This window comes from Haliaeetus leucocephalus, unplaced genomic scaffold (genome assembly GCF_000737465.1).
Source record: "Haliaeetus leucocephalus isolate CR32 unplaced genomic scaffold, Haliaeetus_leucocephalus-4.0 Scaffold228, whole genome shotgun sequence".
NCBI classification, from domain to species: Eukaryota; Metazoa; Chordata; class Aves; order Accipitriformes; family Accipitridae; genus Haliaeetus; species Haliaeetus leucocephalus.
Window position 1 is genome coordinate 16,221,949 of NW_010972664.1, and position 14,298 is coordinate 16,236,246.

The 14,298-nt window shown below is 35.1% G+C and overlaps 1 protein-coding gene across 2 annotated transcripts in view; it reads right to left on the reverse strand.

Moving 5' to 3' along the window:
* Positions 1 to 14,298, reverse strand: part of TBC1D23 (TBC1 domain family, member 23) — a 36,095-nt gene that overhangs the window by 21,378 nt on the left and 419 nt on the right. For both annotated transcript variants that reach the window (XM_010567352.1, XM_010567351.1), the window contains exons 2-4: positions 6,187 to 6,298; positions 5,848 to 5,953; positions 2,857 to 3,061 (exon numbers count right to left, since the gene is read on the reverse strand). In XM_010567352.1, coding sequence (XP_010565654.1) covers positions 2,857 to 3,061; positions 5,848 to 5,953; positions 6,187 to 6,298 — 423 coding nt within the window. The remainder of the gene's footprint in view (positions 1 to 2,856; positions 3,062 to 5,847; positions 5,954 to 6,186; positions 6,299 to 14,298) is intronic.

A 14,298-nucleotide genomic window follows, 5' to 3' on the forward strand; every position in this document is an offset into this window, starting at 1 on the left:
GAAGAAAGAACAAAATATTGCCAAGAGTTGACAGAGTATATAATATAGAAGTATTTAAAACAGATTTAAATATCAACAAAAGGATAGCATGGTATCAATGTTGTTAACAAAAAATAGAATTAAAAAAATATAAATCATTCTAATATGGCAGCCCAAGGAAATTTAAAAGATGCTTATTTCATACATGAATAACAATTAAATGTCAATTCTTCAAGCAGGAAATAAAAGAGTATTTAAAATTAAGAAATAGTTGTTTAAAGACATTAGAAACAAATCTTAAGTGTTTAAAAACTTAAGCGAACTTATGTAAAACTTGACACACAGAACTCCAAACACAATTATCAGCCTAACTTCTTAAACAAAGGTATGTCTATGGTGGTAAAATGGAAACATTCACAGCAAATTATAAGCAGGGATTCTTTTTTGAAATTATCATAAGAACTCTGACTTCCCATTAAGTTAACAGAACAAAAAGTGTGAAAAGAAGAAAAATATTCTATTAATGAATTTAGCATAAGAATCTAGACTTGCAAATTACTTTGTTTGAATGGTTAGTATGGTCAATTATTCCAGTCAGCCATTCTTTACCACTTTTTAACATTAAAAGTGGATATATACCCAAAAGTAATTTTAAAAAGAATCTTTCCACATTTCTACTGACAGTGGAACAATGTTGTTTAGACATTTTGCTTAACTGTTTTGCTCAGTAATTTTTTACTTCTTGTATCTCTTGTAGTAATCAACCCTTAATATCCAGTTTAAAAAAAAACAAACAAAACCAAACAAGCAAAACCCACCCAACCAAATAAGAACAATCACCCCCAAAACCCAACAGAAAACCCACTTAACAAAATTGTGAATTCCTGTACCTATCCCATTACTTCCTAGGCTAGAAGCCCCATGGAAGCAGCAGGCTCAGCCCTCGGAAGGACTGGTGAAAAACAAAAACAATGCGAAAACAATTAAAACAAGATTTAGCTAAACAGAAGTAAATTGCCCTAGAAACTAACCTACATTTTACTTTAGGAAAGAGTGGTTATTGGGTTTTTTTGTTTGTTTGTTTGGTTTTGTTTTTTTTAAACAACAACAAAAAAAAAAGCCATTTTCTACCATCTGTTAGAGGTAACATTGATGTAATGTAAGCAGATGTCATGCACTTTCCTCACGTGGTTCCTGGGATGAGATACACTTCCATTATACACTTGCAGCTTTTTAATTAGTTTACTACCTTACAAGCTCTCACACAAATCATTGTCTACTCAATTGCATACCTGAGATGGTGTTTTCTTCTACTTATTGCCCAAACAAACAATATTAATGACCTAGGACTTCCATATTAACTGTTTGTTAATTTTGTATAGTTCAGAAAACTCATCATTCTAGAGGAAAGGCAAGAGGAAAAGAAAGATAGGTATCCATAGGACACTTTATACCAAGAGCCTTGAGAATAACAGTGTTTCCAAGGAAAAATAGCAAAACCTCCCTCATCTAAAATAGCCTATTATGTTTGTTTGGGTTTTTTTTTTTTCTCGTTCTTCCTTTGGCTTGCTAGAGATGCTCTTTCCAAAAAAATTTAAGGTATAACATGGTCCAACAGATTATGCTGTACATTTCCCTCACTTGTCAACATTTTGTTAGAATAAATTCCCAATAAATATTTCACGATAGTTACAGAACATGGGAAAATGTGAATAAAAAATATGATTTAAAAACAAAAAATAGCAAAAAGTTAAAAATGAAACTTTTATCAAGTCATAAGGATGGTCCAGCAGTCAAACATTGATCAAGTCCAAACTGACCTAAGCAGAGATTTGCAAGTCTACTATAAATTGCCTCTCTATACCTTTAATTCTCCCATTGGAGAAAAAGAAAAAAAAAAGACAACAAAACAGCCTACATCTCATTGAAATACCACCTAGGTTCTTACAGAGAAACTCAAATACTAGACACTCTGAAAGCCTTCTGTGGTTGAAAGTACATGAGTTACATGACCATAATGCCACTATCCCCCAACAGTTTGCAGAGCCCAACAGTATTTTAAATCAGAAATGGACACAAGCTGAGTCAAGTGACAGGACCGATAAATGTTTCCTGCCACAAAACCAAATGTGCACTTTTCATATTATGGGCATATACCCGGCAGCTCAGCCAGAATCTCCTCTCCAGGGAATCAGACTCAGATCTTTAATTGCAGACTATCCATATATTATTTCTCAAGGTCTTAATTAGAAGACTCTGTAGCTTTGCTGGAGTGGCATGGTGCTACTCCAACATAAATAAAAATTTATTTTAGTGACAGCACCTATATAACAGCATGAGAATCTCCAATTTCATATTTTTTATTAAAACAAAATAAAATCTAACAACTACAAAAAACCCAATCATTTCAGTCCCAACTCAGTAGAATAAAGGGAAAATATCAACTATTTCTTCTAAAGAGATTTTGAGACTGAATTAGTGCTTATGAAGTACTTTGAAGTGACAGGGATAGAAACATTTTAGATATCAAAAATGCCAGGAAAGGAAAGAAAAAATGCTTTCACATAACATATGCGAATTAGATAGTTCCTAAAAAAATATTTTTTATATTGCACAAAATGATGGTTGTTCTTTAAAAGACACATCCAGTCTACATCAGTCACATGCTAACTCTTTGCATCTTAAACCAACTCAATCATCTCCGGGACTTCAAATCAACAGGTTTTGAAAGATGGTTCAATTTATTACCACATGAAGGAATCTGAAAACTTTGCTGCAAACAGTGCTACTCTAGCCAAAACCAACATGCACATCCTTTCAGAAAATACTTTTAATGCCAATAAAAATAGAACACGGGTAAAAGAAAGACAGTTTTACCTTGGAATGAATTTATTCATGATAGCATAAAAGCAGTTGTACAAATCACTGCGTGGCAAACGAAGGTGCACCAGAGGTTTAAGTAGATGTATCCAGCCGAGGCAAGAACTGTATTTAACATTGCGTGATTTGCAATAAAAAGTAATAACAGACTCAATATCCAAAAGTAATACCGACTTCTCCTCTTCTGGCACTGACAACTGGTCTGAAATAGGCACAGCAATATAAACTGTATTAATAGCCTTTCAAAGAAACTGAATGAGATTATTTCATAGCACAATTGCACCAATAGGGACTGCTTGGAAAAAAAAGCAACAAAACCAGACAAACAAAAAAAGTAGCAGCTTGGATTAAATGCTTACAGAAAGGCATGCAAAAAAGCATCAAATCACAAAGTGATTTTATAACCTCAGTATGATAAGGCATTTAAATATCATTTAAATATCGCAACAACAGGAAGAAAGAAGTTTGGGTTTTCCAGGATCTATATGAAACAAAGAGCTAGATTCTTTAATGCACAGAATGTCCTCCTTCTATTCCTATTTGATGTGCTCAGCACATAACTTATGCTCAACTCTACAACAAACAGATCAACCCACAATGCATACCTCCAATTCCTCAAAAGCCCACTGACATGCAAATTTATGAAAATCAGTAGTTTGAAATCAGCTAAGCTTACAGACTTAAATTTTAGTATTAACATATAAATCACATTTTAAATCTCTACTTCAAAGTAATTTTCCTAACAATAGTTTAAATTTGGGGATGTTAGAATAACTATAAAAAGAGAAATTATTTGATTACTTACAACTACACCTGGCTTTTAAATTGGATTTGGTATTGTTGCTAACCAGAAGATACAGTAACCATGAACATATAATCTTTTATATAATGTAGTACATTGTTTCAAATTCTTCCAAATGTTGTAAGGTACTGAAAAGCAAGTATGTCCCCTATTTAATGACAGACTAAAGGTACTGAAAAGTAAAGATGTCCCCTATTTAATGACAGACTAATTCCAAATCCATAATTTATATTGTTGCATTTGGATGAAGACTGGCACAAAAAAAATGGTACAAAACCAGTTCTGTAATTAAGGCAGCAAGCTAAACCCTTCTTAAATACTGTCATTATCGAGTTGGATACATACACAAAGCTTAGGTTTTCATTAGTTCCAAAGCATCTTTCTGCATAGACTCTTACTTAAAAGGCTGACAACACTTCAGAAAAAGTACTGGCATCCACCTTGCTTGAAGCAATGAATCTAACACATACTGAAATATGTCAGTACCATATCCCAAATTATGCCTTCCTCCATGTGATGAAATAACTACTTAGCTTACTTACAGTTAAATATACAGATATTTATTATACAGATTGTAGTGAAACCCAGACTTCTGCGCAAGTTCAGACAATTTTTGCTTTAATATTGAACACCTCTTGAGATTTTTTAATGAAAAATCTAATATTAAATAAACTTATGAATTATATATTTCAGGAATAAATTTGTTTTAATCCACTCAGGTTATGTCAATTTTTCCATAGCTACAGTGATTTACAGGAAAAGAAGGAATAACCATGGTATAGCCGGGATGGAGGGAAGAGATGCCTACACACTACAGGAATGCAGTAGCATTAAATTTCTAGTGAACATTTTTCCCTCTTAATTACAAGAAGCCCATGAGTCTCATTACTGTTTAAATAAAGTTTTTATTACAGAAGTCTTCAATACTTTCCCATGAAAGCCAGCCAATATTTGGCACTTCCTTTCCTCTACCTCTCAGGAAAATAAAATAGTACATAAAACTCAAATGCCATCTGAAGATTTACTTCAAATTTGGAGACTACCTGCTTTGCTAAAACACTGAACTAGAGAGATTTAATCCAACTCGAAATTGAAATCTCTATATAACCTTCATTCTGAAGTAACTTTACATTTATTACTTTAATCAGTTTAATATTGTTACATCTTACAAAATATTTGCCAATAAAGACAAAAGGAGAACTAACAAACACTGAAGTGCTTAATTTTGTATGTTATGAATACTAATTGGAGCATTTTGCCATCTTCCTGAAAAAACGCTGATTAAATAACACAGTGGAATTTCCCCCCATTTCCTTTACAGGACAGAGAGAGAAGGAAAATAAGCCCTACTAGATTCTAGAGCTAGAAAATGTAGAACAGAACTGCATTTTAAAAGTGGTAGGTAGGTATGCATGCAATAACCCCATTCTCTGCCTTAACTTTCAATTGTGCAAAAATACATTAAAGCATGACAGGTAATAAAACAGAAGATTCTCTTATTATGTCATAAGAAGAAGTATCCTCATTTATGAGTCAGCATTGACTTCATCATCTGATGACTGATATTAATGCTGTTGCATGGTGTCAGTGATTTGGCCATTTTTGTGATGAGCTACCAACCAGATCCTGCGGCAGCTCCTCACAGACATGCTGAAATATTATTTCCAATGTCCTGGCAGCATCTTGCTTTCACAAACACAACCTTTCATTTTTGCTGAAAGCATTATTAAAAAAACCCCACTTCCTTAAAAATAGTCTTTGAAGTCCAAAATGTTTAATATATTTCTTCGCTTAAAGGTTATATGCATTTTGGTGCTACATCAGCCTTTCAGATTACGAACCAGTCATTAGACAATTAAAAAATTGAAGGACACTGGTTTAAAAGATGGAGCTTGGAAAATTACAATGTTTTCAACTCCTGAAGCTTTCTGACCATGCAAACTGTCATTTACAAGCTAATACTTCAAACTTCCACGACACCACCCATCCCAGAGTCAGAGTACAGATAAGATACTACTGTTTTCTCATGATTTCTTACTGATTTTCTCTGCTCTCTCATCTTCCTCCTCAAAGCTTCCCCCCAAATGTAATCATCATTCAGGTTATTTAATTCAAATAACAAAGCCCTAAGACAACTGAGAATGCAGAAGTTTTCACATAGGTGATCTTAATATAATTGAACTTACCAATTAGCTCTTGGCAATCCTTATGAATTATACTCTGTTCAGGTAGGTCTAAAGAGCCATCCCAGGATGCTAGGCTGTCCCCCTTTCCTACAACATTAAGTGCAATCTGAAAACAAAACCAGAAAACCCTCTAAACATTTTAGTGTCCTTTTATCCAATTACTGAACTCAGTAATTTAACTCAATATAGAGGAATATTCTAAAGCTGAATCAACATATATGCATATTAAAATTCCAGTACTATATCTCTTCTGTAGAGAAGCCTGGTAATTAAATAATTTACCTCAAATCAAACACAACTTCAAGGATTTCCTGCTTCTTGATTTAGGCTCATATTTACCTTCCAGACTTTGGCCCTCAGATCAGCAGGCAATTGCCTTCCTTGAATGATGTTTCTCACAGTTTCAAGATCACAGCCTCCTTCTTCTAAAGCGTCTGCAAGATCTTTTTCCCTACAATAATGATATGTAATGTGTTTATCAAAAATGAATTTTACAACATTTTTCAATGTTTATCCACTAAACAGATGTAGACTGGAGGCTACTATTCAGGCAAAACCCACACATACATAAAGGTATAATATAAGACATTTTGGCCATTACTAAAAAGAAATATTTGCAAAATGTTATTTATTCCTTTATTTGTAAGGCTGCTTGTTCAACTTCTAATTCCATTCAATTTACATACAAGAAAGAAAATACGTTCAGGGCATTTTTTTGTTTTGTTTTCATGAAGTGGCAATGTTGCAAAATGCATCATAAAATGCAAACTTAGTTGTAGTTTACAACTTAGGTGATACATGGCAAATTTTCACACACACATAATGCATTCAAAGCAAACATTACACCTAAATTAGACAGTGGAGTTCTTTCAAATAAAATTAGATGACCTAGAAAACAGAAAACTTATTCCAAAGGTTTAGAACAGTCAGCTTTTAACCCCATCTTTCCCTGAAATGGGAAAGGACCTTTTAGTCAAACTCAGATTCACTTAACTATGAAGTTCTAGTACTGTAAGTGTGGACGTGCACAAGACTGGATTAAAACATATGAACTTGTTAATAATAGCGTAGAAAGTAGCAAAATACACAAATTTACAAGACGGTCAAACAGTAATGACATTTAAGTTGCCATAGTAAGACAACAGTAGTTCATAAGCATTATAGATAAGAAGGTATGCATTCAGAAATGATTACTTTACAATCTCTCTGATAGCTTCTGCAGACTGTTTCAATGGTTCCATGCTGTCAATAATGAGAGAACCACATCTGATGATTTCAGGAATTTCAATATCATGTAGCAGAGCAGTGGCAAAACACCAGGTTCACTGGAAAAATAGCAATAGCAGTGATACATAGGTCCCACAGGCAAAACTTCTCCCTTACTGTGTCCTCGTAACTCTTCTCTACTAGCTCTGACATGTGCCTTAAGAAAGGCTTTGCTTCATATACCTGAGGAGTTAAACACAAGTCCAGGAGGTTTATAGCCAGAGCAAAACACAGAACTTGATTGTTTATCCAGGACAGATATTCGAGTATGAAGATGCATTCCTTGTGAGTAACACATCTATTTATACACATGGAGTAACAGATGTTAAAGTGTTGTCAGTATAATTCTCAATTACTCCACGTTACACACTATGTAGTCAATTCCAAATACCCATGGAAAAAGAATGTCAGCTGTTGAGCTCTTGTCTAATTCTTTAATTTGCTTATATCCACAACTAACTCTTTGATATAAAGGTTCTCAAGTTGGTCTCCTGAAAGCTTAAGACACACATTTCTGATTTTCTAAATGTCACCCTTTTTGATAAACAGATTAAAATCTCAATCTTGTAAGAATGGATGCATATACTTAACAAGAGCAATAAGCTACCCTTACTTAAGATTTCTCAAAGTATTTACAAGTTTGAAGAATAAGCATTTTCCTTGCATTGTATCAGCTCGTTTCTTTGCCAGTACTTTTTGGTAGCACTTTAAATCATATTTCATATATACTCTAGGGCACAATTAACAGTCATTTTCTTCAAGTAATTTTGCAAGTCTGGATGAAAGAAAGCACAGTTTACAAAGAGACTGACTTGCTTTATTTTCTTATATTTTTAGTATTGAAAAAAAAATAAATCCCAAAGCCCACTTATTATAGAATTACACGCTGCATGGGTGACTATCCCTTTCCTGAGAGAGAAAGGGAGAGGGCAACACCCACACTTGCACTTCCATCACCTATCCTGTTGTCTGATTGCATGCATAATGATCAACGCTGGAAAAGTTAAACCACCAAATCAGTTCACCCTGAATAAAAATCAAGTATTTCCAGGACATTTACACAAAGAAACCTAGCGCCCAGCAGAACTGCATGAACTCTGGGATGATCTAACTTCAACAGAAGCCAACATCAAACATCAGCTGAAGAGAGCTAGATGCTCTTAGATATATTGCAGGTTTCCATGCACACTACGTATGACAGACTAGAGAGCAACAGCTAGGCCTTGACTTAGAGCACACAAAATATGATTAGTTGCTACAAATATTATCCAAGTATTAAACAGGCACATGGAAATGAATGCAACAGTGGCATGCACTTTCTAATTCAGGTGGAAAGGTCTTAAACTGCAATACTTAAAACTTGGTTTCTACGCTCTCCAAAGAAAATGATTTGGAAAAAGAAAAAAAAAAAGTAATTTAATATATGTGAAACAACACTTAAAAACACATCTACACAAATTACAAAAACTACACCTGGCAAAGAATGGTTCACAGACCATGAGTACTAATTCTACCAGTTACTAGTATCTAACAGCTTAAAAAGCTGTGCATGGGTTAACATCAAGATCAACTTCAACATGTTATCCGCAAATGTGTGCTTCCTGTTTGATACTGTATTACCATTTGCAAAATCTTCTTCTTAAGTACTGTCATCCACACTGTACACTGTAACAATGACATGCAAACATTAGTTTTACTATTTCACCTTAAAAAGCAATAAACTAATATGCCCATCTCCCCATGAAGAGATATGATGCATTACCAACACTGAGTTAAATGAAGTAACAGCAGCGGCGGGCGGGCGGGGGGGGGAAGCATTATTCTTTTATGATCCAATTAACTACTCTTTTCTACCATCAATGCCCAAGATTGCTCACAGGCTAAAAGTAAAGATTTCTCAAAGATTAAGAAAAATTCTTTTCTAATAAATACTCTATTCAGGCTAACTTGCAAAGTACAAAGTATGAAAGTGATTTTGATACTTTAACATATGTCCACTGGCTGTGTTTTATCTTATTTCAGTCACTGTTGTGCCATAAATATTACAGTAAACTCCTAGCAGTTTGGGTCCTTGTCTTTCATGAGTGAAGATCAGCTAAGAACTCTTCTGTTCATATGGACAATTATTACACTTACTTTGGAAACAACGCAGCACTTCTCTTTACAGGCAAATTCCTCCAGACCTGAACATCCTTATTTTCTGCTCTACCACACCTCCACTGCCTATTTCTGGATGCTATTCAAAATTTTGGTTAGATGTGTAGAATTCCAGCCTATACCCAAGCCATGGCCTGAAAGGTTAATTCCCACAAGACATACTGTTCTGAATGTTGTAATGCACAATGTTGCTATTAGTGTATCTGGAGCAAATTTCCACACTTACAGAAGGATATCTGAAATTCAGGCCAGTCTGGTGACGTATTATGATCAATAGATAACTACCTTCATGGATATATGACATGACTTTTTTTTTAGCTAAAACACTTAAGATGAGAGAGAAAGCTGGAGGCAATAAAAATTGATCAACTGTTGGGAATTCAGTTTCAGTCACATTTTTTAAAGTATTTTTTATTTATATATGATCTGAGGTACTTGGTAATAATCACTTATAAATACTAATGAAGGAATTAAAAAATTGCAGGGATGTGAACAGCAGGGGAAAATATAGTAGGAAGTGTTTCAATAAACTACAAATACACTGGAAAAGACGTATAATATTAAGAAAATGATAATCAATCAGTAAATTACAATGCCTGGAATGTATCTGCTAAAGTCCATTACACCTGCTCATTTGTTATTATAAAGACAGATCCCTTTGAGCTGCTTCCTCCAAGTCAAAGTGCATTTTTTGAAAAAAATGTTTCAAAAGTTTAAAGCTTTAATTTCTGACAGGCACACTTCTAACAGTAACTTATTATTTTCACAGCCCAAGAGGTATCTTCTACATGTACCAAATTCATTACCTAAAACACACTTATCATTCCAAAACAAGACGATCACCCTTTTTCCATACACACTGAATCTACGACTGCACACTTGCCTGTTAAAGATGTTCCTTGGAGCCCTAAAAGAGGGTTAAAACAAATACTCCCACTTATAGATTATACCGCTTACCAAATTGCTTCCCATATTCTGATCACTGATCTGATGTTGGTGTAACACTTGAAGAGCTTCTTTGATTGTTTTCTCCCACACTCAATTGACACACTCATCATAGCTGCTCATGATATGCTCTAGTAGGCCACCACCACTTCCAGGGTAAGAGGTAGTATTTCTTAAACATCTTCACACATCATTCCTGTTTTCCTTAAATCAGAAGCAAGGCTGCTACCAGCTGACCCCTTACTAAAAGTATCATCAATTTTAGTTTCTAAAAGTTTCTACAAAGCTGTCATCTCCTAGGACATCAAACAGATCCAGTCTGCAAGTTTTCATTATTTCTGATAATTATAGCATGCAAAGAGGAAGACAAGCACATATATCACAATGCTGCCATCACAATTATGATAGTATGGCTGCCTATCTATATCCATGTTAGTGCCAGATTGGACTAACTTATTCTAACTATTTTTATTATTTATGTTACTAACGTCGAACTAAACTCCATTTTAACCGAAGTACTTTCCTGGAAAAAAAGCTCACAATAGCATACTGGTTTATAACACGTAGTAATTGCAAACAAGCTTTACTTAAAAGGAAACTGGGCAAGTGAATAGGGCTCATGAAAATTTCTGAAGTCAATGGCTAATATCAGTTTATTTTTATAAGCATCATTCCACCTTCTCACAGCAAAGAACATAGCTTCCTACCACAGAAAATTATCTATACAAAAGCTTCTTACCCCCCACTCCCACCCCCCCAGAAATAAGCTTTTCTGTAATCTAGTTACTCTGGTTCCTACTTTTAATTTAGGATTCTCCTGACTACCAGAAAAAAGCCTCAACAAGAGCTATATTAAATTGAAAGTAATTAGTGTTTGTTCTTTACTGAAAACAAACAAAAATCAATCCCTCATATTTACTTCAAAATATCCATTGTATTCAGAACACCATTGAATATTCTTTTATTTCCAATGGAATTCTGGAAAAACATTAATTCCCTGACATTTTTACCTCTATTTTTTCCTCAGGTGTGTTAATTTCACACTTATCTGCAAAGGATTTTTTTTGTTCATGTGCTTTCAGAAGAAATATCATGGCTCCAAGCACTAATAAGCCCGAGTCTGAGCATGGGGCGGTGGGGGTAGGGGAGTAATAGTTTTGTCACCCTGTTGTCTGAAACAGTTGGAGTATATTTTGGGGCCCGTAAGATGAATGATTGCAATGCAAAGTTAAATGCACAGGAACAATTCCATCTCTGGTTACAGTTATATTTAGTTAGTTCAGGTCTTAACTTTCAAAGTATAGATCTTAAAATACAAAATACTACTTGATCAAGTTCCCCGAAGCTTGAGTATTAAACATCTGCAAAAAGGTTTTATAAATTAAGAAAAAATAAGTTAAAATCATTTATCTCCTTGATAAATGAGGAGAAAAAACCCTATAACTTCCAATTACAAACATTTTAACTAATAACAGGCCAGCTTGTTTGTGTCTATACATTCTACTGACTAGATGTATTGTATTGACTAAAATTATGGTTAAAATAACCAAATAATCAGACAAAAAAAAGAAATTAAGATTTTACAGCACAGCTTGAAAGCAGCTTGCCTCCTTTGTGTTTCACAGCATTCTTAGCTTTGGACACAGATACGTCTTCCAGTATCAAATACTGCCAGCAATTTCTCAAATTATTTTTTGAGAATATGCCAAACAGCTAAAAAGAAATATTTAATAAACAAGGTCTGACAGATTTTTCTCATTTTTAAATCAAAACTGTTGATAAACTTCCTGTATTTACTGAAGAAAAAGCTGGCAATTTAATCTTTCAATAATTCTATACATAAGTTGGGGGCGGGGATGGGGCTGTTGGGCTTGGGGGGTTTTTGTTTTGGTTTTTTTTTCAATGTTTGTTTTGGTTTTTTCAATTGTACTGTACAGTGGCAAATTTCCCTGTTTTTTGTTAAACAAAACAACAAGCAATCAGTACGGATATTCAGAGGTTCATCATTAGTCTGTGCCCCCCCCAAATCACTTACACCAGCACTGCACGTCAGGTTGACACAGGAAAAATAAAAAGGACATTTTATGTAAATAAGCATATCTAGATTCTACATACTCAAGATACTGTCACAGTCTCTGAACGCAAAATTACATCTGCTGTTGAATCCTCCTAAGGAACTTAACAGACAACAAGGAATCAACACTGCTCGTTTCGTTTCCAACAGAGTTCAGGTGTACATATGCACTGTTTTGTGTTTCGGCTGTTGTTTTTTTTTTTTTTTTTAATGTGAAATGTTATTGCACAATCCTATATACTTCAAAATTATGATAATGTAGTAATTTACACCAACAAGCTTATTCAAAAGATAAATATTACACTTAGAAAAACAACTGTTCAACAGCATTCAGATATGTATACAAGACAACAGTTTAAATCAATAAATGAAAAAGAAAATATTTCACTGCAACTGGGTTTAAAAAAAACCCAAAACACAACAGAAAAACAAACCACAAGAACAAAACCAAAAAGCCATGTCAAGTTTCTAAACAAGCAATACGGAATACAACTTTATGTTATTCACAGGGTACAGCTCTAGTAACAGGATGTATTCTGGCATATTAATGTAGCATTTAAGCATAGACCTCTTGAACTATTCCCATAAAGACTTACAAAATCTCTTCTAACAAATGCCTTCAAGTTTGCCTTTTCTAGTAGTACCAGCATATCAAATTTACTATAGTTACATTTTGAATCTGCCAGTCAGAATGGCAACAATGCAGGCTGTGTCTTGAAATATATCTGGAAACTGCACTTACGTCTCATTCTTAACAGAAATTTTAGCAGTTTGTTGTGCTCTGGGAGACTGTAATATTCTTTCAACATTAGTAACTAAAGAGGTTTGAAGTATTTTTCCAGAGATATTTCAAAATGATTCTTATTCAATGTCCAGGGTTATATTTCAAAGTGTCAAGACCGCATCTTCAATGAGTGTATCCTTAACTTTGTAATTATATGTCCCAACAGTCAGGTCTGTATTTAGATATAATGCTTATGCAACACTGTACCCACAGAAAGCACTTCATAAATTTTGAAGCTGTAACTAAAAGCAAAAAAAGGCTAAAAAAACTACACCAACTCATTTTCATTTGCTAGTAAGTGACACTTAGTTGTTTTATCCAAGAGCTGTATTTGTAGAACCAACCTAGACAAAGAACAGATACCAGCTACACACCTGCATGTGTGTCAGTTCTGGCTTCTTTATAGTGAGGTAACTAAGCGCAAAGAAGGCTGAGCATAGTTAGCAAGAAACTTCTAATCCACCATATAAAATAAAGCCTAGAAGCAAAAACATCAGATAGGAAATTATCATAAAAAGCAGGTCTGTAAGGTAATTGTTTGAAAAGCGTGTACGTGGAAAGGACAAAGAGCAATGCTGTGGCACAAAACCACAGAAGGAAAAGAAACCGCACGCAATGCAGAAGCGCAACATGAAAAACAAAGTGAAGATGCACAGGAACGGAGATGCGGGGTGCAGTAAGAATAGCTTCAGTATTTAAACACAATCTTTACTTAAGTCTCAGCAATCTTAAGTGAACACGCGTGCAACAAATACTAAAATCGCATCACTGTTACCATCAAAATGATCCTATACGTGCTCCAGAAATAGTCTCTACTCTTGTCCTAGAGGTTCAATGTAAAATCCATTATAAGTAATAGCTGCGTTAGAGGAGGGTGGCGAGCAAAATCATTCAGAAAACAAGCCAGGACCTACCGTTGTCACCTCTGCTTGAGCAGGTATGCGGGGAAAGAGAAAGCTGAACTGAACAAAGCAACTCCGCTCCAGGCAGACGGGCGCACACCTCGAGCAGCTCCGGCCGCCTATTAAAGCTGTCATTTTAAACTGGAGCCGCCGCCTCGCTCCCGGCTGGGCACGGCTAAAGGCCGCCCCGTCTCGCCCTTCTTTTGACGGCGGCTCTTCCTCTTTCGGGACCCGGCAGCTGCCGAGCGCCCGGAGACCTCTGCCCCGGGGCTCGCCCCAGGCTCCCACCGCGCTGGGGCCTGCCGGGCCCGGCGGGGACCGAG